We start from the raw sequence: 26232 nt of genomic DNA, 5'->3' as shown, positions 1-26232 counted from the left end.
TGTCCCTTGACTGCATGGACCTCCTTTCAGAAATGGGCTGCCATGTAGGGTTGATGAGGACCAAAAAAAAAAAAAAAGCTGACTTTTATTGAGAGTGTGCTGTGGGTCAGGCCCTGTGCTAAGCACTGCAGACTTGGTGCCAGCTTCATAGTCACAACTGACTTTTACAAATGAGGAAACTGGGTCCCAAGAATGTGACATGAGCTCGGCAAGGTCACACAGCTGGAAGGTGGAAGAGCCGGGTTTTGCACCCAGCTGTAGGTGAAAGTGCCTGATGATCCAGGGCAGATCCTGGGTGCTAGTACTGGGAGACTCGGCAGGGCTGAGCCGGGGCCTGGCGCCTGGGAGAAATGCCAAGGGTGGTTGTGAGATGGAATTGCATGGAGTACAGAGTCACCCCAGGAGAGCAGCCTGGTCGGCTCTGGCATTTCTGGGCTGTGGCACCGTTTCCCTGGTGATTAGCAGAGATGAGGCTGTGCAGGGGTGAGGCTTCTGAGCACGGGGCACGAACTAACCCTCACCCCTTGCTGAGGGGGACGTCAGAGACACAATTACTGGAATTACTCCCTTCACCAGGCGGACCCTGGGGAGTCAGATGGCTCCCTCCACCCTCCCCTCCCTCCCACCCGAGGAGAAGCATCCAGAGCACTCCTGCCTCTGCTTAGTTGCCTAGGAAAGGGGCTTGTCACCACATTTGGCTGGCACTGCGATACTGCAGTCTGAGTCAGAGACACATGGCAGGAAAGGTCAAGGCTCCCAAATTAACTCACGGAAAAACTGCCGATCGGCAAAGATCTATGTCGGGTTTTCACGGAGGTCTTCCTTCCTCCGCATTCCAGGAAGGGAATGCACGTTGATGACGTGCCAAGCAGGGCACGCTCCAGACACTGGAGTGCTTGGTTATTCCCTTGTTAGACTTTGTTAAGTCTCAGGCACTACCTCGGGGCTTTTCCGCAGGTTACTTCCTTTATCCTCACAACACCCCTATGGGGGATTTTGATCCCCCATTTCACAGAAGAGCCAACAGGCTCAGGGAGGTTAAGCCACTTGCCCAAGGACATCCAACTGGTAAGTGCTGGAGCCGGGTTAGGACCCAGGCAATTTGCAAAGTGTGGGCTCAGTCCCTCAGAGACCAGAGACAGGGACAGGCCCACAGAGGCAGCAGTTTCCCAAGCCCAGGCACACAGCAGGGACCCAGTAAATGGGGCACCTCAGACTGAGCCCAGGGCCTCCCTAAGACTAGAATGTCTCAGACACAGTTCCCCAGGCCTTGCACCCGCACCCTCATTTCATTCAATCTGGAACAAAACCAAGTTGCATGTTTTTCCTCCCCGGCCCCAACCCACTTCTGAGAGGAAGGGGTTTTGTAGGGGTGACAGCCCTCTCATGCCTGGTGAGCCCTTGGAGAACTCAGAGCACATGACCATCCAGAGGGAAGCCGTCCGACTCCAGACTTGGTGGGCTGGGCCTTGGAAGAGAGAGCTCCAGGCTGGGGTTCAGGAGTCAGGCTTCTGGGGTGGAAAGGGGTAGGGCCCTTCTCCTCTCAGGACCTCAGTTTCTCCCTCTAAAATGAAAAGGTGGACCAGTTCAAATCTGTTTTTTCTTTTTGGATTTGCTGTTTTGTGAGTATCCACCTTGGGACATGCAGCAAACATTCGATAAAAGAGCTACTGTGTACTAATTCGGTTGAGTGCTTTACGTGAATTATTTCATTGAATCCTCCCAACAGTCCCACGGGGTAGGTTCTCTTGTTACTATTATTTGTACGTTGTAGATGGGAAGAAAGAAGGACAGTGGGGTCAAGTGACTTGCCCAAGGTCACCCAGCTAGCAGGTGATGGAGTCAAGATTCAAACCACAGTCCCGCTTCAGAGCCTGGAGCATCCACCCTTCCATCCTTCCATTCCACACTTACATTTTCAAGCAGGGCAAGGCCACGTTTGAGGAACTAGGGGAAGGGCACAGTGGCATCCGATAGGGGTGGTTGTCATGGGGGTGGCAGGTGGGGGTCTGGTCTGGGAGGATGGGGTGTTGTTGGCCGAGAAGAGAATATGGCTGAGCAGCAGATTGGGGTAAGAGGAGTGGAGCTCAGTGTGGGGCATGGTGAGTGGCAGGAGATATCCGAAGGATGATGCCCAGCATGCACTTGGAGATGCATGGCTGAAGATCAGAGGGCAACGTGGGTGCTGGAGTACTTGGCGTCAATAGTATCTAGGTGCTTGTGGGAGGGGATGGGCTCTCCCAGGGAGGGAGTACACAAAAGGGCTTAGGTTAGAACTCTGGGATCCTTCCTTGAGGAGGGTAGACAGAAGAAGAGCAAAGTCATCAACTTCCTACCTCTATCGACTTTACATGTGCCAAGTCCTAGCCCTGCCAGCTGGGATTCTTAGGAGGCCACAAGATTACCCTCTTCTTTAAAACTCGGCCCTGAGAAGCAGTGATCGGTCACAGTCCCAAAACCCTGCCTCCCTGCTCTGGCACCAGCCCAGGATTCTCCAGCAGGCTCTGAATTGTGTAATTATCCATGCAATAATTATGCCTGGCAGAAGGCTTCAGCTTTCCTGGGGGAGGGCTTCCCAGAGCACTGCCTAGCAATCCAATCACCATCAGCCTGCTCCGAGGATGCTCGCCACAGCCTGACTCCCTTCCTCTGAGCGCAGTTCCTGGCCTGGGGGAGACCTCCTGTGCAGGAGCAGGTGGACACCTGTCAGCCTGACAGGGGCACCTGTCAGTATCACTTGGTTTGGCTTCCTGGATGTACACAGCCCCATCTCTGATTACTGCCACCCAGCAAGCTTCCACCATCTCCCACGGCCCTATTTATGACCCAGAGGGGGGGAACATCTATCAACTAGGAGCAAGCAACTAATCAGTTTATTCGGTTGCCTCAGGTCTTCTGATGTAATTATAATTCCTACTAAGCCACCGGTGTCAGGCTCGTTTCAACAACCACTGCAGACACGATAATCAAAGCACCAGGATTCCTTTGTTCCAAATCCTGTACAGATGAGGCTCACAAGGTATGCTTTGGAGGGAAAACTGAGCATGTTTTTTAAATTTTTTTTCTCTCATCTCCTCTCCTTCCTGTTTCCTTCCATATAGAGATCAGGGAGAAGCTGCCAGAATGTCCCACGTGCAGCTGGAAACAGACCCAGGCCTACGGGGCTGTGAATGTGGCTCTTATATGCTCATGGGCCAGCGAAAGATGCCTCGTGATGAGGCAGGAGTGGTGCCCAGGAGAGGCTGCTGGCTGCTTCCCAGAGACCTCACAAGGTGGCATTTACTTTGGTGAACTCCCCAGTCCCTGGCCCCCAGCCTTGGAGGTTCGGAAACCTGCTTTTCCTGGAACACCCAGAAGGGACCCATCTGTCAGGAGAACACTCCCGTTAACCCAGATCATGAGACCAAAATATAAACCACACTGAGAAAAGGAACTGCCGTGCAAAGCAGGGCTGCTGAAGCTGTCGTGACCAGTGCTGTCTCTCCCTAGAGGCAGAGCTGCCTGGGAAGGCATGTTATAATAATAATAAAGTTTCCTGGTGAACCTAGAATCATCTGGGATGCTAGCTGAACCACAAGAAGGTTTAATAGCATCAGACTCTGACTGTTTGCTGCATCCTTTCCCCAGGAGGGAGATAGTTGACCCTAGGATCACACAAGTGATCTGCCCTTTTCTATGCCCAAGTCCTCTTGGACATCTGGACTCAGACTCCTTCCCCAGGTAGGACCCTATACCCAGCTGATTGGGTGCCCATCCCTGAACTGCTGTCTGTGGCAGGCCTGGCTGTGGTCTTCACACTACCTCCATCTTAGCTTCCCCAAGAGTACAAGCTTGCTGTGGAGCCAACCAGCGACCGCATTTTCTGCCTCCTTCCCCTACCTCACCTCCCCACCACATCTGGCTGGGGTTAGGCGCAAACTCTCCCGGTGAAATCTGTGTATAAGTGATGTTGGTCATGGCTGGGTCACAGTGGTTAAGAAGCAGTGTGTTATCTCTACCCCCTTTACCTAGATGTAAAGGAGGCCCTAGGGTTGGTGGAGTGACAAGATGGAAGGAAGCTGGATCCCTGAGTGACCACGTGGAAGAAAGCTACTAGCCCACCAGGAACACCCACATTGAGCAGCTATATGAATGATAAATAAAATTCTATGTGTTAAGCCATTGAAATATTGGGGTCTATTTGTTATAGCAGCTAGCATTACCCTAGAGAATACATTTTTTCTATTCTAGGCCTGCCTCCCTGAGAATACAGTCATCAGCCAATGGAGTGTTAAAGCTTCTGAAACTTCAAATTCATACCCAACCGCCATCTCTTGTGTCCCTCCTAAAGGTGGCTGATGGTGCGTGCTGTGCATGGATTTGCTTTCCCAAGTTCTAACTTGATTCCCACCTGCCATCCTTCCCAGATACGAGCTGATGTTACTTGCAGATCCCAAGCCACAGGCAGGACATGGCAAATGGGATTCTGAAAGTATAGAGATTTGTACATATACAGCAACACACAAATGACTGGAATGGTCTTTCAGCCTGGAAGAAGAGTTTAAATGCACGCGTGCGCGCACACACACACACACACACACACACACAGAAATGCACTCACAGGAGCAGAATGGAGACAGAGCAGAGAGATAGCCTGGGCTGCACAGAGGGAGCAGAAAATGTGAACTTGATCAGAACTGGGATGCAAATAAATTTCACCTATCTCCATGTCAACTGTAATCAATTGGTAGTGACTGCTTGGAATGCTGTGTTAAGAAGGATTCTGAGTCACATTCTAGCTCAGAAGGAAAAAGTACTATGATGGATGATCAATTTCTGCCATGGGTAATAGATAAGGGAATGATAGCACATACCAGGGACCATCATACTTGTGCTAGGGACTAGGATTGTGGTTGCAGAGAAGCCTATATTTATGAAGTCTATAGCCCAGAACTCACTGGGTCAAACCATAACAACCAAAACCATTGTTAACCCTCAAATGAGTGCCTATTACGAGGCAAGTGTTTTATATACACCTTTTCAGTTAATCCTTACAACAACCTTGGAGGGAGCTGTTAGCCCTATTTTACAGAAGACCAATCAGAGGTTCAGAGAGAGTAGGTGACTTACTCAAGATCACACAGCTCAAGAAAGACAGAGCCAGGCTCTACACAAGAAGTGCCTGGCTGCTAAGTGTGTGCATTTCACCATTACATGGAACGCTCTCTGCATTCAGCGGGGTCTGGACTAAGAGGAACAATATATGTCAGTCTTTTCGTCTGGCTGCTGCCCACTGACATGAGAGCAACGGTGACGGGAGAAGGGCTTGTCTCCCAGGCAGCTCAGATGGAAGTTGTGTGAAGACCAAATTGGTTTCGGGTTTGAGCTTCCTACAGCCTTTCTGTCTCTTGAGCTAGTTTACTGCTCTTCCAAAGTTTTGGAAGAAGGCCAAGAAAGGCAGGAAGAGAAGGAGAGAAGGGATGGGAGACTTTTATGTTGTCAGTTCCAATGATGTGAGAGCTACCAGGGAGAGATCACAGAGCTGGCAGCCAGGAGAACTGGGATTAGTCTTGCGTCGCTTTGAGCTCCCACAGAAGCAGCTTTCCTGAGCCTCAACTTCCTCAAGTGTCAAATGGAGCTAATGCCAGGTAGTAGGTGTAAAGTCTCTGAGCGATGGCACTACAGAGACCTAAGGGACAGATGGGCCTGGGTTCAACGCTGTCCCTGCACTTTGGCCTTCGGCCTTGGGCAAGTCAGTTCTCTCTGAGCTTCAGTTTTCACAGTTCTAAAATAGAAATAGTAACAGTATCTACCTCAAGGGATTGTGTGACAATTAAATGAGATAATTTAGGGGACGTGCCCAGCCCAGTGTCTGATGTCCCATTCAAGGTAACACCCTTTATCTCTCTCTACACAAATGCACATGCACCAAACACCCTTTAAAGAGTCACTGGGTGATATGAGAAGTCTGCGGAAGCGGGGGGAGCCTGCCTCAGTTTCCATCCTTCCCAGATTGCACTCGGTGCTTTGTAACCTTGAATAGATTCAGCCTAGCTTCTGTCCATCACTCTATCCCCTCACTCGGTGTCTTTGCTTGAGTTCTCCTTTCTACCTGGATTCCCATACACACCTCTGAACAACAATAACAGTCGCAACAGTAAAAATGCCAACAGTGAATGAATTCTCTCTGTATCCGGTGCTTGCTATGGGTAGGCAGCCTGCTATTGATACCTGCACTCTACATGTTTACCTTTTCTTCCACACTCTTATCACCCCTCTCCCTCCCTTCATCCCCTTCTTGATTCTGCTCCAGGGTTTTGGGGGACAATAAATCAACTCCATAACAGATAAAGCTGCAGGCAGCCCTAATCCCAAAACCACTTTGGTTGTTCCATTACCTCCTGTCCTGAGCTGCCTGGGAGACAAATCCTCATCCTTAGCTCCATTTACACTTGATTTTTCATACTCAGAATAAGGAGCTGATGTGGTCAGTATTATAAAACTCACTGGACACACAAAGAAACTAAGGTTCACCTAGTAACTTACCTCCAGTCACACAGCCAGTAAGAGGCAAGCCTGGGGTTTAAATCTAAGACTGTTTGGTCTTCAAATTGAATTCCTTATTTGACAGAATAGCACCTGGCCCCCAGTGCTGACAGGTTATCCCCATTTTTCTAAACAACCCCACCAACAATATGTGATCCATTCACGGGACCCCCTCAGGCTCAGAGTTCCAGGACCAGGGGATTCAAGGCCATATAGGTTCCACCAAAGAGGGACACACAAAATCTCTGGTCTATCGTTATTCATCACCCATTATATTAATCTCTCCATTAGTGACAGGAATAATAAATGCTACCAACATTAAGAACCATTACCATGCATTGAGCCCTTACTATGTGCCATATACCTAAAAGCCACAAGAATCCTACAATGTCAGCATGTGATTATTCCTTTTCCAAGGTGAACAGAGGCCCTACAGGTGACTCTAACTTGCCCAGGGTAAAAGGTGGGCTATGGAGATACTGGACTTGAAGCCACTTCCATAATCCCTCCCAGGACCGGGGGTGGGGGGAGGGATTGAAGTGCAGCCTCCATCACATGAATGCTAATGCACTGGCTTCCCAAAGGCAGCTGGGCGCCCTGTGGCCTCCAGAGCCCTCTCTTGGCCACCAGCCGAGCCCTCCTCTTCTTCTGGCTCCAGGGTCGGATGGGTGAGGAGGCCAGTGGCTGTCATTTCCTGTCTCTAAAAGCTTGGGAGCAGCCACAGTTGTTCAACCTCTTCTTGGGGGTCAGAGGCCTGCTTGCCCTGGATGTGCCCTCAGGCCGGAGGAAGTAACTTGGAATCAGACATGCTTCAAATCCTTGCTAATACTGGATGATCATAGAACCTCCCTGAGCCTCAGTTTCCCAATTTGCAAAATGAGGATAACAAAACACCCATCATAGGACTACTACAGAAATGAAAGAAGATTAGGCATGCAGAAGGCTCTGGGACATGGCAGGCCTTCAAAAGTGAGAATTCCTCCTCTTCAAGCAATGCTTCCCCATCTCTCCAATTTCTACCGTAAACAAGCCTATTTACCCTGGAGGAGTCCTGATTAATTGCTTGGTGCAGAAAGCTTCCTACCATAACTAGGATTGTTCATTTGTTTTCCAACAGAGACATCCTACTAGGCCCCCTGGAAAAGGCATTTGACTTGCATGCTTCAGGCCCTTCCTTTGTCCATTAGACTCCTATTAACTTCTGTCAAGTCTTCTGGCTTCAAATCCCACACAAAGGCTTTTGCTCAGAATCCAGGCAGCCAGCCTACTCTGCCATACTGAGCATTGTCAAGGAAATCCCTTGTGGAGAGATGTCAGTAGTTCACACCAGTCTGTCCTGCACCCTGTCCTGGCCTACGGTCTTGGAAGCCAACTAGATGAAGACCTAGAATGCCTCCTTGTCACACCTTCAGGTAGCATAGATCTTGGAGGTAAAGCTAAGGTGATGGCTGGTAGAATCAAGATTCAGGATGTCACTTGGCTGTAATAACATTTTAAATTAGCAGATGAAAACTTAATGGGCATACATAGTCCTACCCTTCTGTTTCATTTAAGGAAAAAAAAGAAAAAAGGATCAATTGCAGAAACGGTGATCTGGGGAAATCTGACTTCCTGGCAATTCATATAAAAACAAGCAGTGCTGGGGAAGCCTGGGGCTCAGATCGCAGGGCTGATGCTCAAGCTGTGTGACTGTGGGCAGACCACTCACCTTCTCTGGACTTGTTTGGTTATCCTAAAATGATACTTAAACCAGAAGGCTTCAAAGGTCCCTGCCAGTTTGATATATAATCCTATAATTACATATATACATATATATCAATATATACACACACATGCACACTATAATCTGTGCTCTAAGTCAATGTTTCTCCAACTGCAGTGGGCATCCAAGCCACCAGGAGATCTTGTTAAAAATGCAAGATTCAGGGGGCTTCCCTGGTGGCGCAGTGGTTGAGAGTCTGCCTGCCGATGCAGGGGACACGGGTTCGTGCCCCAGTCCGGGAGGATCCCACATGCTGCGGAGCGGCTGGGCCCGTGAGCCATGGCTGCTGAGCCTGCGCGTCCGGAGCCTGTGCTCCGCAACGGGAGAGGCCACAACAGTGAGGGGCCCGCGTATCGCAAAAAAAAAAAAAAAAAAAAAAAAAAGCAAGATTCAGTAGGGGCCTGCGACTCTGCATTCCTAATAAGCTCCCAGGTGATGCAGAGGTTGCTGGTGTGAGGACCACACTTTGAGTGGCATGGCTCCAAACAGCAGTAACTTGCCTCTAATTCACCCTTGCTATGTTCTGACCACAGTATCTTACATGCCTTATTGCATTTAATTCTCATAACGACCTTGGAGGTAATTACTATCAATATCTTAATTCTCTAGATGTGGAAACGAAAGTTCACAGAGGCAAGGGGACCTGCCTGAGGTCACATAGCTAATAAGTTGCACAGCTAGGTTTTGAATCCAGGTCTGTCTAATCAAGAGCATGTGTCTGTACCTGCTATACCACATATATATGTGTAATACAGATTTAGGCCAATGTGTGGCTAAGGACGGGAAAGGAACTAATGAGGAAGCGGAAGGCAAATGCACCAGCAAGTTCTTGCGTTTGTTTCCTTTGCAAGGATGACCACTCATCCACCCACTGATCCCTCCCTGCCTCTCTGGACCCTGTGAAAACACAGACTGATTCTGGTGTCCGATTCTGATGGTTTGAAATCCTAACAGCCTTGGAGGTATTTAAGCGCTCCATCCTTCTCTGACAGGCAACATGGCTGTAACAAAGGGAGAAGAATTTAGTTCACAGAAATGATTAGCGCAGAGGAGAGATGTTTAATCCTATTAATGAATTTGCTAATTGACCTTTTGCCCCCAATCATTTCATATTCAGGCTTTTGGAGTGTCAGATTAAATGGAAGCAGATCCAGGGGTTGTTGGAGATGGGGTGAAAAGCATTTTGCTCAAGGCCTGCAGATGGCTCAGTAGTTCCGTATGCTAATGAGGTGCTTTGTCTATCCCTGGATGCCTTCTCCCCCATCTCCGCACACCTGTTTTGGCTGTTCTTCCTCAAGGGGAGGCCGGGAGGGGAGGAGGCTGGTGAGTTTAAAAGCTCAGGCTCTGGGATCAGCCAGAACCAGGTCCTGCTATCCGTACGCTGTGAGACTCTGGGTAAAGCACTGCCCTTCTTGGAACCTCAGTTTCTTCATCTGCAAAATGGAAACTGTAATAGGGTCTGTTCTCCAGGGCTGGGAGGAGGTTAATAAAATAACACAGGAAAAGGGCAGAGCAAGGTGCCTGGCACACAGCGAGGCCAGGTCAACGTTAGCTATTACTATTATTATTAACCCTGCTGATGATCCATGTTCTCCTATCTCACCGTTGGGAATTTCATCATCATCTGAAACTGAGGGCTTCCCACAGAAGTCACCGGAGAAACTGCTTGGGATTCCAGTGGCCATAGGTGTGATGGCTCTGGGGCCCACGGGGTGGACTCAGAGGCCACAGCTCGAAGGCACAGAGATCACCAAGGACTACCCAGTCACAGTGCAGATGGAGCAACAGAGGAGGAAGGGACCTGCCCTGAGATGCGACAAAAGCAAAGCCACTACTGCCCCGAGTTGCTAAAATCATCTCACCTTCTGTGAACCACTGCGCTCACCACCTCCTGGGCCCCTCCTACAGCCCTAATGAGATAAGGGAGACACCATCATTGTCCTCATTTTAGAGAGGCGGAAGCGGAGGCTCAGAGAGGTTCAGCTAAGAAGTCAGAGAGTTGGAGTCTGAACCCAAGTCTCTTACTTTAACCCAGTGGTCCTAACCATTGCACACCCTATTCCTAACTCTCTGATTTGACTGTAGCTCCCACTGCCACACCCCATCCCCCAACTGCCCCAGTGAAGCTTTCAGTTTGGTTTGGAATAAGAAGAATTAATCCAATGCTCCGCTCCCACGGCTAGGGTAAGGGACTCTAGTGATAGCCCAACTGATCACAGCTACTCCCCAAAGGTGACCTATTTAAAACACTACCTGGAGGGAGGGGGAAGCATTTAAAGGTAAGTCAAATTGTCTGAAAGTCTCAGGACTCTCTCAGTCTCTCTCTCTCTCTCTGTCTCTCTCTCTCTCTCTCTCTCTCACACACACACACACACACACACACACACAGTATGTCTCTCTCTCTCTCTTTCTCTCCCCCCGCCCCGCAAAACTGCCCGGCCTCTGCCTGATGAATGGGAACATCAGCTCCAGGGCCATGATGCAGAACTTTGCAGCACTTCTCCCCATGAGCGGACCCGGATTTCTCATCAGCGAGGCCACATTCCTGCACTCCTTGGAGCCATCAAGAACTCACAACCTGGTCTATCCATCCTTATCTCCATGCAGACAACATCCATCAGCATCAGGCCTTGACAGAGGCCCTGGGATAAGACTCATTCCCTGAGAGCTAGTCCGAGAGACGAATGCGTAAATCCATAATCACATATTGTTCGGGACTGTAGCCAAGGGAAGGAGCGACAGCTGTAGGGGAGCAGGGGAGGGAGTAACGTGCTCTGCCCACAGAGCTTGGGAGGAGGTGACATTGAACGAGGTCTTGAAGGGTGTGCAGGAGTTCACCTTGGGAGGTGGAAGTGGAGGGAGAGTGGGGAAGCCAAGCGGGATCTTGGGTAGAAACAACATCAGGGAAGCAAAGTTAAAGGACACTTACGGGATTACTTAGTGAACAAATAACTGAGTGGACAGATACACAGATTCTTGATCTCACCCAGACAAGACAAAGGGGAACCTGAAATACAAGGGAGGGCATCGAGGGTTGGTCCTCACTTTAGTTTTTTGAATGAATCAACAAAACAGTGAGTGCCTAGAGATACTTTTCCATCTTCCTACCTTCCCCAAACATACCACACACCTACAGGGATCCAAAAAATTACCAGAACTCTTCTTTTTTTTTTTTTTTTTTTTTGCGGTACGCGGGCCTCTCACTGTTGTGGCCTCTCCCGTTGCGGAGCACAGGCTCCGGACGCGCAGGCTCAGCGGCCGTGGCTCACGGGCCCATCCGCTCCGCGGCACGTGGGATCTTCCTGGACCGGGGCACGAACCCGTGTCCCCTAAATCGGCAGGCGGACTCTCAACCACTGCGCCACCAGGGAAGCCCCAGTTTACTATTAATTATCTGTACCAGGGCCTCCTGTACCACTGACTCCTTCCAAGTTTCACGGTGGGGGGCTTAGATCCAGGATTTGGGTAGCATGACTATCAATGCTCTTCATGCAAAGACAGCCTCCTATCGTAGCCTTTCTGGGGCTTCATTAATCATTCATTAATTTACGGATTCATTTACTCACTCAAGCACTCATTTCTTCAACCATTCCTTCTGTCATTCATCAGCTTCCTTATTCATTCACTCATTTATTTATCCCCTCACTCATTCAATTATTCATTCTTTCACTCACTTGCTAATGTATGTATTCACTTGCTCATTTGTACATTTACAAACCATTTATTGAGCAAAACCCTTCTAGGCATATAAAGAAGTCCAAGACATGATCCTTTTCCAGGGACCAGGCCAAAAAAACCTCAAACAGTAGTCCTTTCACTTCCATCTTTCAGGCTTTACCATCTCCCTCTCCCCATTCGCTTTGAGCTTCCTTGACTTTCTTCTGGGATGAAGGGACCAGAACTGTGCCTGACACTGGATATGGTCTCCCTGTACTTTCGTGACTCTCAGGGGGCTGGGGAGCAGGAACGCTGTTCTCATCACTTCCCTGATTAATGGTAAACAGACTCAGTACATTCTGTGGACAAAGCCAATTCAAAGCCAGCAGACCAAAGAAAAGAATTCATTCCAGGCAGAGGGCTGGTAACTGAAATTCCAGTGGGAAGCTAACTTTTGCTTCAGGGTGGGCAATTCCAGGAAATAACAGAAAGTGGCCAAGCGGTCCATTATTTATAAGTTCCTCCAGAAAAGATTTATGGAGTACCTACTATGTGCAAGGAACCAAGCTGGGGACTATGAAGGATGATTCAGAGTAGCTCCCCTGAGAAGCTGATGCTCTGGGGATGGGGTGAGGGGTTAACACCTCCAGCAGTTGCCTAATTCAAAGAATGACTTGAGAGTCATGAGAATGTACACCTTAAAAGATTAAGGAATTTAGATGGGAGAAGTTGCTTCTTTCCAGGGCTTGGGGGAGCCTTCCTGAATGTGGAAATATCTGAGTGAGGTCTTGGAATGTGGGTAGAATTTTAACTATTAGACAAGGAAGTGGGGGGAAGGGTAATACAGAGTTAAAAGGATGGACAAAGATGCAGAAACGGGTAATGCTCAGGGCATGGACACCTCTGTAAATCAGTATTCCTCTTTTAGACATAAGAACACTGACATTTCCAAGGTGAAATGACTTGCCAAAGGTCCCTTGAGCCCAGGACAGTGTGAAGGCAGGGCTACTGCTTCTCTATCCCTGGCTGCCTCCCATTGGTCTCCCAGATTTTTCCTGGGAGAATATGCTGGGAGAACATGCTGCCCGGAGCAATAAACCCCAAACCTGGCCTCATCAGGAATATTGTGCTTCCATAAGGTCTCGAAGGTTCCGAGATGCTCACTGGTCTAGAAGTGAGGGGACCAGTCCCATATTTGTCTCTAACTTGCCATGTAGCCTTGGAAAAAGCATCTAAAAGCTGTGAGATTTTGTTGGCTCATCTATTCAATGAACACTCTGGAGATCCCAAGCTCAGTCCTTCCTGAAGGTTCTGAATGCTTTCCCTCGGTCACGGAGGATTGATAACCCAGCCACCCCTGCAAAGTAGGCTTATTTGCTTATAGGCAAATTTCCATTGAGATGCCCTTGGGCTAGTGACGTTCTCCCTAAATTCTCTTGCCCCCTGACCCTCTCACAGGCCCAGCCACTGCACCTGCGTGATCCTTATCTGATCACCCCTGATATCCCGACACTTTAAGCCCAGAGCCATGTCCTTCGTATGATAAACACATACAAAACTGTTGGAGCCAGAAACCCTACCTGGGACTGGGATGCAGAGGCTGAATCCCTGGAGCAGGACTTTTCTCATTCTTACTTAACGACAAACAAAGGTCCCAAACAGAGAGAAGGATAGGAAATTAATTGGAAACTTTTTTATTCAGTGACATAGCTCTTAAATTACTTTAGATTTCTGTTGCCTTCTGGAAGCTCTCCGTGAACAACCAGGTTGGGCTAGGCATGTCCCTCGCCACTAAATCATGTGGAGCTTTATACGTATGTGATTCCAAATTATATTTTCAAAACATGCAGGGTATTTGTTAAACAAGATACAATGTTTTCAGGACCAGCCACAAAGCAGAGGTCAGCAGGGGCTGCAGCAACAGGACCAGCATCTGAGCACGTGAGGTGTGGGTCCTAGTTTCCTGGACACGGCAGAAGGAACGCTCCAGAACTGAGCTGTGAGGATTCCCACAGGCATGGACTACTTCCAGGATGGCTTACTCTAGGCATTTGGAAGCCCTAAACACTAGAGCCATAAATTGAATAGTAGTTAAAATTTGCTGACTACTTATGTAGCAGAGCTCGTGCTAAGCATTTGATTTGCATTATCCCTGAAATCCACACAGCACAACAGCTATTTTAAGATGGTAACTACTACTGTCCCTGTTTTCTAGTTGAGGAAAATAAGGCTTAATCATGCAGCTAGTAAGTGGTGGAGCCTGGATTTGAACCCAGCAGGAAGACCGATTCCCGAGTTGAAAATCTCCACCACTCTCTTCTGACTGTTTGCAATTAGATCTGAGGCTGGTGTCTCAGACATCATAGTGGCAGCTCTGGTAAGAGCATCAGCAATAGAAATCTTCAAATTTGAGAACTGGATGGAACCTGAGAAAATGTCTAATGTAACTTCCGCCTTTTACAAAGGTGAAACCTAGGTCTCCATGAGGGAAGGGACCTGACCAGGAAGTAATCCCTGATCACTAGCCTTTCCAGCCAGTTTCCAAGCCACTTTTCTTTGCAGAAAGGGTCTTCTGTTGATCAGCATTCCACTGAGCTAGACAGGAAGATAAGACTCTGCTCTAGGACAAAGGCCTGGGGGAATGTACGTAGCTGGAGCCCTGGACAATTCCAGCCAGTGTGGTGTGACTTTGTGCAAATGGGGCTGACCAGACACCTCAGGCTCGGGGCAGCTTGTCATGGCAGCCCATCCACTAGCCCTGGACCCACAATGAGCTTCAAACAAGTGTTGTTGGGATAGTTAAGTGAGAATGCACAGATAAAGCACCTAGCACTGTGTCAGGCACACAGTAGAGGCTCGCTGAATGCTGTGCCCCCTCCTCTCTTTTCTTAGACTCCTAGGAGAGAGAAGCAAAGAGCCCTGGCCTCTTGGAATCCTTTGGGAATCCATCTGGGGTGACCTGCAGTTTTGTGTAGGAAAAGGGAATGGTAGACAGTAACGTCTGAGTAATGTCTCAGCTCATAATCTTTGCCCAGCCCTAGGTGAGGAACTCCATATCCATCATTCAGTTGATCTTGGCATCTTTCAGCAATCTCCTCTGGGTCCCTGGTAGCTGCAGCCGACACAGTAGATGAGGCAGGGTCCTCCCTCTCTCCACTCCCTCCACACCCTGTTTCCTGCCAGGAGATAGTATCCTGTCCATTTTATGGATAAGAAACTGAGGCTTAGACAGGTGAAGGGATCTGCCTGAGGTCACGTAAGGAACAAGCTATGGAGCTGAGATTTGCACCCAGAATCTGTTGGACTCTAGGGGCCAAGATCTTTCTGTGACACCTAGCTGCCTCCCAGGAGTGCCACAGGCATTGAAAATATATTAAAACAAATCCCTGAGTTTCTTATTCCCACAGTCCCCTGGCCTCTGGTGGTCAGAGGGTGGGAAAGGAGACCAGGATTTGCTGCTGAATGTCGTCCCCCGTCAAGCAGTATCTGAGGATCCGTGAGAAGTGGGGCTGTTAATGTCAAGGTCCTGGGCCAAGGCTTGCAGACCTGTCCTGCCTAGGACTGGTAAAATGGCACCCAGTCTCTTCCCTGCCAGGAGGATGTACAATGCAGCTGGACGAATGGGTCGAAGCCTCTTCCCATGTTCTAGGCTCTGAATGCCAACCCAGCTTCATCACCTGAGATCTTCACCCAGAGATCTTATTCCTCAGTATTCAGCCAGCCTGATGTCTCTGGGGACTGGGCCAGATGTCGAGATCCCTCAAAGACAAGTTATTCATGGGGCGCTATCTCTGCGATGCAGACTTTCCTACTGAATCAGGAAAGACCAACCAAGTCCTGAGAGTGGACTCACTGTGCACCCTGGGGTCCACCATTATCCTAACGCTGATCTAATCACTAGCCAGCGTACGGGGTAGGAACTGTAACCTCACCTGTCACCAGAACCTGGGCTCCAATGGCAGAACTTAAAGGTTTAACTGTCAGGTTACTTAAAATCCTTCTACCACTCACAGTAGTATATGAGCATAAAAACCAAACAAACCAAACCCGTCATATTCTTTTTCCTAACTGCATCCAGTGTCTTTATTCCAACAACCAACTTTCAAACAGCTGGATAGGAGGCCTGCACAGTCCCCCGCGGTGCAACACGTTTCCCCCAACTTCACATGGACCCGTTGCATGACTGTCCCGCTGGTGAGATTGGGCTTATCTCAGCTGGAGTCCACGCAGGAGGGACCCAGGGATATTATGCTTTCTAATCCCTGATGCTAGCTCACCTCTACACCGGACCTTGACAGTGCTCTCAGCTCTCAGGCGGTTCCCAGAGCATGGCAGCACCCTCATGCGATGCCTTGGCTCCCAACTCCCTAAAGCCACCAGGACACGAGTCCTGAGAGTTTGATCACCTGCCAGCAGCTGATTCCTTTTGGCTTGCAGAAAGCACTCTCTCCCCGACGATGGACCCCCAGGTCTGCACAGCATCGCTGCTGGCGGGGGCGGGGGCAGTGAGTGAATATGTGAGCACCCTCGCTGGGTGCCCACAGTCGCACTAACACCAACGGTCATGGGAACGGGAAGAGCTTCCCAACATTTACATTCAGACAATTTCGTCCCCACCTCCCACCTGTGAATTTGTCTCTGCCTTCTGTGCCTAGAGATTCCCCCAGGAGTAGGGTCCTGGCACCTGGTGCCCCGGAGAGGTTCCGTGGCCCCTGAGGCCGCAGCCCACTCTGGGTCCCTCCTCTGCCAGCTCACGGGTATTCACACCAATCCTCCCGCCGGTTTCTTACTCCTTTGGTTACAGGAACCTGAACCCCCTCCTCATGGGGAGCGGGGTCCGGGCCAAGGAGGGCAGGTGGCACACCCCAACCCAGCACCGAGCACCCCCAAACCCAGCCAGGGGAACAAAAGGAAGAAGGAGGTGGCTTACCTTTCGAGGGTCGTCTTTGTTTGGTTTGCAGAGACGAGAAGGTGCCCATGACGGCCCCCATGGCAGCGAAGACTTCTGTGCGACTTGGGACCTCGGGCTCTGCCCCTCCCCTCCACTGAAAGGAAATCAGTGTGGATCTTCCACTCCGAATTGGAGGAGGGAAAAAAAAAAGCCCCCGCAGCTCGCCGCAGCTTGATATTCAGCGAGCGTGGGGCTGGGGCGCTGGGAGCCTTTTCTATCCTTCTTCAGCCCCGCACATGCACTGACTCACAGGGCTAGCCGTTCCTGGCGAGCCTTCGGACCCGGGCCCGGCCGCTTCCCTCGCCGAGGACCGAGGACGATGCCCCGAAGCCTGCCTGGCGCTGGACACCGGGCCGGCGCGCCCGCCCGGCCGAGGCTCCTGAGGCAGCGCCGCGTGCGCTGCGGGAGCCGCGCTCGCCCGCCCCTCCTGCCGCACGCTCGGCTCCCCTCCCGGCGCTCGGGCTGGGTCTCGGGGGGCCGAGTACCAATCATGAATGAACAGAGCGGGGACGGCGTGGAGCGGAGCCGCGCGCGCCTGCCTGCCTGCCTGCCGCGCTCGAGGCGAGTCTGAGGCGCGCGGAGAGCGGCCGAAGGGTAACCCCGGGGGGGCGGGGCGGGGCGGGGCCGGGGCGCAAGAGGGGCGCGGGGTGCGGACGCCTGGCCGATGGGTGGGGCTCAGGGGGCAGCCGGGAGAATGTGTGTGCGTGCGTGTGTGTGTGTGTGTGTGTGTGTGTGTGTGTGTGTGTCCCTGCGTGGGGTGCGTTGTTTCATGTGACTTCAAGGGAAATCTTTATGGGGTGGGGCAAAGTCTGCTCCACCCACGGGATGGGATGTCTTAGGAGGAAGGTGCCCTCTTGCTCCTCCAGCGCCAGGGCCACTTTGGAATGACAGGGAATTGGGAAGGGGGAAGGAGCCCTCGGCCCCTTTGGACACTTCCTTACTCTCTTTTGTTTCTTCCCTCTCTCCCTCCTTCATCCTTCTACCTCCTTGACCCCCAAGAACTTACAAGCTATCGTTAGGGGGCAGGACCCCAAACCCTATCTTGACTTCTCATGCAAAAAGACAAAGTTTCGGTCTACCCGTTTGGATTCTCCTCAGTCCCCCGGTGGTGCTGAAATGAAAGGTTTGCTCCCCGGAAGCCTGAGGAGCTGCCTTTCCTGAGCTGCCTGGGTTCCCACTATAAGCAGTGCTTGCAGGTCATAGGGTTTCCCGACGTATGGCCTCATACACATAGTCACACAAACATATGTGCACAGGTTCCACAAGTCCACACAGATGTTGCTGTTGTACACACAGACTCATAGTCCATAACACCCACAGGTGCATCCCTAGGACTCCACACAAGACGTAGACACACAAACACGCAGGTATGCACACGCACACACGTTCAGTGCAAAAGAGCATCACAGTCACCCATGTTTACACTGACTCGAAGCCATACAGGCATACAGCCCTACCCCAAGGATACAGAGCCCCCTTTCGTTCCAGCCCATTAGCTGCCATTCTGTGGGACACAGGTGGTCTGCGACTTGGCCAGGGACCCTGACTGGTTTTATTCATCTATTCAGCACTTCATGCTTTCTCAAATGCCAGCACTTGTCCTATTTGGTGCAACAGGGAAGGTGCACTTAATAACACCCATCCCTTTCATTCGCATGGCCTGTTGCTATATAGCTCACATCACCCCACACCCTGTGATTATTAGTCAGGTCGTGACTAATCATCACCACAGAGAGAAACTGAGGCTTACCGAGGGCAAGAAATTTGCCCGAAGTTACCCAGCCAAAATAGGGGATTAGAACTTGGAGCCCAGGTCTCTGTCATCACTGTGTGATGGGGACACTCCTGTTGGCAGTTGAGGATACTGTGGGCCACTGAGCTGAGGAGCTCTCCCACCAGATTTAAAGCCTCAGCTCTCCTAACTGCCAGTTCAGGGCTTATCTGTGTCCATGAGGCCTGGAATCCCGGATGATGAAGCAGGACAGGTAGGGGCCGGCCCTGCCTCCCTCCTGCCCTCCCTGCTGGGGAAGAAGAGTGGGGGTGGGGCTGAAGCCTGGGGTCACAACAGGACCCACTAGGATGGCCAGGACTTAAGGAACAGAGGGATCTTTGCTGGGGAGACGGTGATGGTACAGCCCCCAGTTTTCTCAAAAATCTCTGGACGGAGCACCAAGCCATTTCACCTTCAGGCCTGTGCTCAGCTCCACACTACCTGAGTGACCAGGACCGGCACTTGAGAATTTACAAAAGGCTAGGATGCCATTCTCTAATTTCCTTCTCCCCCAAGGCCCTCTGAAGAAGCAGATGAATTGCTCCATTGTACAGATAGAAACAGTAAGGTCATCTAGAGGAGTTCACAACAGGCTGTATCTGAGCAGTGGGAATAAAGTGAAGTCACCGAGACAAAGTTCAAACTGCTAAGCATGAATTATGAGGCCCTTTAGTGGTCTGGCTTCATTTCCCAAGCCCCCTGCTCTCTTTGGGGCTCTAGCCACACAGACCCTCACTAGTCCCCAGTGTGCCCTCCATGGTTGTGCTTCAGGGCTGTTCCCTCTGCCTAGAATGTCCCTCAACCCTTTCTCCATCTGACAAACTGAGCTCACCCTCGAAGATCTACTTCAGGTGTCAGTTTCTCCAGGAATCCCTCTCTGGGCCCCAGTGGTATCCCTCTTGGGGTTCTTATGGCACCTGGGGACTCTTTCCCATCAGAGCACTCACTACCTTGGTTCTCACTGTCCCCTTCCCTGTCTGTCTCTCCCTCTGGACTGCAAGGTCTTTAAGAGCAGGGACTGCTACTGATTTAGCTCTACACGGTCTGCTTAACCCTTGGTTTCTGACAGGGGTGCAGTCAGTCTATGTTCAATAAATGAATGAAGAAAGGAATGAACTAATAATTTTCTTTGCTCAGTGACCCAATTAGTAAGTAACAACTGATGATTACCAGATCATCCTTGCCTTTCAAAGGAAGAAGCACACTCTCCCAAGTGAAGATTCATTCATTCAACAAATATTTGTTCATTCATACACCTACCATGTACCAGATATTTATTATACATGCATAAGAGCTCATTTATTCCTGATGATGCCCTGTGTGGTAGGTATTATCTACAGATAAATACACACACACAGTACAATGCAGCAGACATCACCCATGAGATGCTCACAAAGAATGTGTCTAAGTAGGAATACACGACAAGTGTGAGGGACAAGAGAAGAAGAAAACAACAGCCTGGATCCCTGCCTCTTGGAGACTTGCAAGAGAGAACTGCATGGAGAGAGAGGGAGCCTCCCATCACTCACCTGGCTGTAGGGACCATTTGTCCTGCTGTCCTGATGTAGAGTACTCGCTTAGGTGATCTTGCCAGTCCCAACCAACATGGGTTTCAATGGCTGTGACTCCCTCTACCCTGGAATGTGAGCCAGCTCATGCGCCGTCTCTGGCTCTGACCGCTCCCTCATTCACCCTGTTGTGGGCGAAATGTTTGCCTACTTCCCAAATTCATATGTTGGAGGCCTAAACTCCAGAGTGGCTATATTTGGAGATGGAGCCTTTAAGAAAGTAATTAAGGTTTAAACGAGGTCATAAGTGTGGGGCCCTGACCCCATGAGATTAGTGTCCTTAATGCTCTTATAAGAACAGATATCAGAGGGCCCCCACTCCCACCACCACCGTGTGATCAACGAAAGACCATGTGCACACACAGCATGAAGAAGGCAGCCGTCTACAACCCCGGGGGAGAGCTTTCCCCAGAAGCCAACCCTGCTGGCACCTCACCTTGATCTTGGACTTCTAGTCTCCAGAAGTGTGAGAAAATAAATTTCTGTTGTTTAAGCCACCCAGTCTGTGGCATCTTGTTATAGCAGCCTGAGCAGATACATACATGCTCACAGGGCCTGTGCATGCCCTCAGAAGTCTCTGGAGGCAAGGCCTTGCCTTTCCTCTGACATGAGCACCCATATAGGACTCCTTAGGGTACCCCTGGGAGGGTGCTTACGGGGGGAAAGGGTGAGATTGTCAGAGACCCTCAGAGATCCTGTTGAAGCAGACACCTGCTTGTCTGTTTATGAAACACACAAGCTGTGTTCTTTGCTTCCCTCTCTCCTCACTGCTCCCTCAGCCATGTCTCTTCCCATCCTTGCGGACAAGGGCAGTTCGCTGAGTTCCCACCACACAGGCAGCAGTGTCAGATTAAGAGCATGAATCTGGGGGGCTGCTAGGTCTGGGTTCAAATCCCGATTTTGTCCCTTATTAGCTGTGTGACTTTGGGCCTGATGAGTCCTTCCTCTGAACCCTACGTTCCCCTTCAATGGACTGCATTAGTACCTACCTTGCAGTACTGCCATGAAGAGTGGTGAGGTCATGTGTGCGAGGTCCTGAGTAGGCGTCCGGCACTTAGTGTGGCCAGTTAGGGAGAGTGGACTGCTGAGGGCCGGACATCGTGCCGGGCTAGAGCCGTGTGAAAATGAGTAAGTCACAGCCTTCCCCTTGGCTTCCATCTTTGCTCTTCATCTATTTCAGAGGAAATCTATTCTCAGGGTCCCCATCTGGTATTAAAAGACTCAGATTAGTTAAGGAAGGGAAAGTGGTTGGCACCTGATTATGTGCAATTCAGCACTCTGCTAGCTGCTGTCTTGTACCATTTCCCAAATGTTCCACATGCATGTCTGGCCTCCTCGAATAGACTGTGAGCTGTTCGAAAGCAAAGCATACACTCTCTTCCCCTGTCCCCCTCCAGCACAGCTCAGCCTGGCCCAGGACATCCTAAGTGTTCCACAGATACTCACACTGAGGTCATTCAGGGCAGGGAAAGGGCCCCATCCTTTAGACCTGGGATCAAATCCTACTTCTCTTCCTACATGTGAATTTGGCCTGGGCTGCTTCATCTGTAAAACGTGAACAGGCCCCCTTCAAGGGTGTTGGTGTGAGGATTGGGTTGGATAAAGTAAAGGGAAAGTGTTTTAACTCTCTGTAAAGCACTCTGCAAATGTCATTTATTATTATTTGCTCTGGGGCTCATTTAGTTATTCATTCATTCATTCAACATATATTTATTAAGCACCGTCTACCTGCCAGGCACTATTTTAAATACATGGATCAGTAATGAACAAGAAGAGGCAAGAGTCCCTGGCCCTCAGGGAGCTGGTGATCTAGGGCTGAAGGCAACCAGATGCTCTCATCATTACAAACTGCCATCGGGAGGGGGCAGGTTAGTATGGGATAAGGTGGTGGGGGATGCTCAGAGAAGCCAGGTAGGATAATTGTTTGCAAACTACTGGTGATGTCTTAAGGAGGAGGAGGAGGAGAGGGTGGGGGAGGGGGAGGGGGGGGGAGGGGGAGGGGGAGCCTCCAGAGGGCAGAGGGAAGAAGACAGAGCTTCAGGCTTCATATGTGGTGCTTGTTTTGTGACCTTGAGCATGTTATTTGACCTTTGAAAGCCTCACTCTCTGCACATCTGCAAGAGGAACCATCCCACCAATGTCAGTGGCAAGGTGACGCTGAAAGCGGTCATGATTGCAAAAGCACCCGGCACAGGATTTCCCTGGCTGGAACACAGTTCTGGCTCAGAAAATGCTAACTCCATTCCTCAGTTTCCCCTTTGGGTCTCCTTTGCAAGCACCTTCTTCCCCATCTTCCCAGGAGCAAGAAAAGACCTTGGAATAGGACTTGGGCCTGGGAAGCGCCTCTCCTGGGCCATGTCCTCATGCGTCAAGCATGGCCTCATCTGTGGAGGTGGATCACGCCCCTTGAGGGAGTGGGGCTGATGTGGGCTGCAGGGGATGCAGGGGAAGCCAGGACACAGGCTCTGCCCTTTATGTCCTGACCGCTGCACTGTCTCAATTGTTTCCTTTTCATGCTTCAGCGTTGGAACAGTCTCCACCAGGCGCTGAGATGAGTTCAGACAGAGTGCAGCCACCCACGCAGCCCAGACACTGGCAGCAAACCCCTTCTGAATTACCCAGATCCAGGGAGGTGGGAATGACATTCCAGAGCACCTCAGCTTGCATTATCTGAAACATTACGTGTTGTGGAGGCCAGAGAAGCCATGGGTGCCGTGCTAGACCCGACACAAGGCAGGTGCTTCATGAAATTGATCAAATGGCTCTCGGAGGTGGACAGAAGGATGGCTGGAAGGAAGAAGGGTTGGAGACGTGGAGTCAAATATGTTCAAACATTTAAGGTCCGATGAAACCTGTGAAACTGCTTCCCCAAAATAACTGTGCTTGCCTGCACTCACACTTTGCATAAAGTTTTATGGCATTCACGACTCTCCCCACTGAAGCACATCTATGGACACCTGGTTAAGAAACTCTTTCCTAAGGTGGAAAATTATATGAAGAGATTTGATCCAGTCATTTCTTAGCTGTGTGACTTTAAGTTCTCTGAGCCTCAATTTCAACTTCTGTAAAATGGGGGTAATAATTATGCCAGTTTCTTAGGGTTGCTATGAGGGTTAAAGGAGAAGAAGCATTCAGGTGCTTTAGCATAGTGGTGCCTGGCAGGTTGTAAGGCTCCAGGAAGGACACCGGTCATCATTAACATCATCATTAACCTTCGTTCACTCACTCATTCATTCAGTCACAATTTGATGAGTGCATTTAGTGAGTGCCTCCTGTTTATCACACCCTGAGTGGGTCTCTGGGGTTGCAGAAGTTTATGTTCACTGGCTTGGACAGCCACAGACCAAGGGGCAAAGGGCAGATAAACAACTCCCTATAACATCCCAGACTTCATCAAGAAACAGTGCGGGGGGGGAGGGCTTCCCTGGTGGCGCACTGGTTGAGAGTCCGCCTGCCGATGCAGGGGACACGGGTTCGTGCCCCGGTCCGGGAAGATCCCACATGCCACGGAGTGGCTGGGCCCGTGAACCATAGCCGCTGAGCCTGTGCGTCCGGAGCCTGTGCTCCGCAACGGGAGAGGCCACAACAGTGAGAGGCCCGTGTACTGCAAAAAAAGAAAGAAAGAAACAGTGGGAATGACCTCTCTAGCTCTGCCAGTGAGAAAACTGGCCCTTGACCCTGGCCAGGCTGGCCCGTTCCACCCAAAGTCCCTATCCAAAAGTTTGGACTCAGCAAGATCAGGGGCTTAGGGCAGCTTAGGAGGGCAAAATTCAGGGTGGAGGCAGGATGGAGACATCAAGGGTGGAACTGGGTAGAAAGGGATGGAGCTCGAGGGGGTGGGGGTGAGAGCAAGGGGCAGAGTAAGGCTGAAGTGGGGCAGGGGTGCCCCGGATAATTGCCATAGTGGTGTGGCAGGGTGGACAGGTGATGCTGAAATGGCTGGGGCAATGGGCACAGAAACCATGGGCAGAATTTCTTATCTTTTTAAAGTGTGTGCAAAATACGGATCCATAATTTTGGGTAAATATCCAGGAGTCAACTGCGTTCACTGCCTTTCTTTATTCTCCTTAGGTTATATACCAATTACAGTAACAATGGCAGGCACCGTCTATGCCATTCTTACTATGTGCCAGTCACATACCTAGTCCCACTTAATGATTTTGATACCCCATAAGGTAGGTACTCTCATTATGCCCCATTTTATATATGAGGGAACCAAAGCACAGAGAGGCTAAGCGACCTGATCAATGTCACACAGCAAGGAAGTAGTAGACTGGCCTTGAACTCAGGTGATCTGACTCCAGAGCCCACACTCCTTGTCTAGTCCCAAGTCCTCCAGCTGCTGTTGCAACTGATTTCTTCTAGCACTGTTCCTCTGGGGATTCATAGGAATGGTGTAGCATCTTAGAGCTGAGGGACAGATACGGAGGGGAGTCTGGCCCTCTGACTGGCAGGTGCTGCTCTCACCCACACTCTTAGTGCCTGGGAGCTGCAGCGGTGGCCACCAGCCTTCAGGGATGCACACTGGGTCTCTTTTCCCTCCAGGGCTTCTACAGACTGGAGACCCTGGAGGAAGTGAGCTGGGAGGGGAGGAGGGAGCAGCAACCAAGCTGCGTGATGATTAGTAATAATGCCAGCGATGAACACTCCTGGCCCTGCACAGCTGGCTGAACCTGTCAGCACCGGCTCCCAGCTTCCCAGCACCGCTTCAGCAACTGGAGCCTGAAGAGGGAGGAAGGAACGTGGAAAAGAATCGTGGCTGCTGTTAGGTGGAGGGCTGACTCTGGGACAGGGCTGCAGAATTGAGGCAACTTAAAACTACAAGCTATTGGGAGGTATTTCTTGTGTTTTGTTCTGTGACTACATTCCCTCCTCCACATTGAGACCTGTGGCATTTACTGCCTGGGGCAAAGATGACACAGAATCAATGGAGTCACCTTCTTGGATTTTAACTTACAAAGGCTCTGGCTTAAGATGAAAGGCCAGTTGGAGAGCGGATAGAGGAGTGTGTCCTTGACCGACCTCCAGCGGAACATTCAGCTCTAAAACCCCAGACTGTGGTGGAATCTGGGGGTTGAGGATGCCCCGCCCCTTTCCTAAGTAGAGTGGAGGGTGGGGGGATGGGGGGTGAGAGGACATGGCCCTGAGACCCCCTTCCAGCCCCACCAGCCCTCTATGTGGAGTGTTGCACACTCCACTGGCCTGTGCATCTTTTCTGGGAGCGAGGTCCTGACCTGTCTCTTCCTGTCGAGTCTGGCAAGGAGAAGACCCTTTCCCCTGCGATCAGGAGGGGTGAGGCCCAGAAAGCCCCAGAGAACCAGCAAACCTTGGTTCTAGGCTGGGGGGCCCACCTCTGACCTGGATGGTGCTGTGACCACAGAATGTACAGGAACCAGGACATCTGGAGGCTGCCTGCCTGGAGAGCTGATAGGCTGCACACTGATGGTTGAGCCCACTCCCCAACTCAATGCTTCATAACCCCCAGGCAACCTTATGGGGGATGGGGCATCCTGAGTTTATTGAGATTTCATTTCTGCCCCCCAAGAATGGGAACGTGGAATAGAAATTAAGTTCAGAATTTTTTTTTTTTTTTTTTTTTTTGCGGTACGCGGGCCTCTCACTGTTGTGGCCTCTCCCGTTGCGGAGCACAGGCTCCGGACGCGCAGGCTCAGCGGCCATGGCTCACGGGCCCAGCCGCTCTGTGGCATGTGGGATCTTCCCGGACTGGGGCACGAACCCGTGTCCCCTGCATCGGCAGGCGGACTCTCAACCACTGCGCCACCAGGGAAGCCCTAAGTTCAGAATTTAAGAAATAAGCAGAGTAACATTTCTAGCACACCAGAGGATGTTGCCTGAAATTCTTAACTACTCAAAAATCGATCCTCGCAATACCTCGATGGCTCTGCTCTCCTCTCCATTTTACAGATTAACAAACTGAGGATCAGAGAGGTGATGTGATTTGCCTAAGGCCACATAGGTGGAGTGAGCTGTAGCATCA

General features: G+C 50.6%; 1 protein-coding gene across 4 annotated transcripts in view; it reads right to left on the bottom strand.

Moving 5' to 3' along the window:
• KCNIP1 (potassium voltage-gated channel interacting protein 1) overlaps nucleotides 1–26232 on the bottom strand; it is a gene marked incomplete at both ends in the record, with an annotated part of 352163 nt that overhangs the window by 213638 nt on the left and 112293 nt on the right. For 2 of the 4 annotated variants that reach the window (XM_079701792.1, XM_079701793.1), the window contains one exon: nucleotides 16875–16935. The exons of the other annotated variants lie outside the window; for them this stretch is intronic. In XM_079701792.1, the coding sequence (XP_079557918.1) occupies nucleotides 16875–16935 (61 nt within the window). Of the gene's footprint in view, nucleotides 1–16874; nucleotides 16936–26232 lie in introns of those variants that run through there. 4 annotated transcript variants of the gene reach the window in all.

Source organism: Hyperoodon ampullatus (assembly GCF_949752795.1).
Source record: "Hyperoodon ampullatus genome assembly, chromosome: 4".
In the NCBI taxonomy this organism is placed as follows: Eukaryota; Metazoa; Chordata; class Mammalia; order Artiodactyla; family Ziphiidae; genus Hyperoodon; species Hyperoodon ampullatus.
This window is presented reverse-complemented; position numbering and strand designations above follow the sequence as displayed.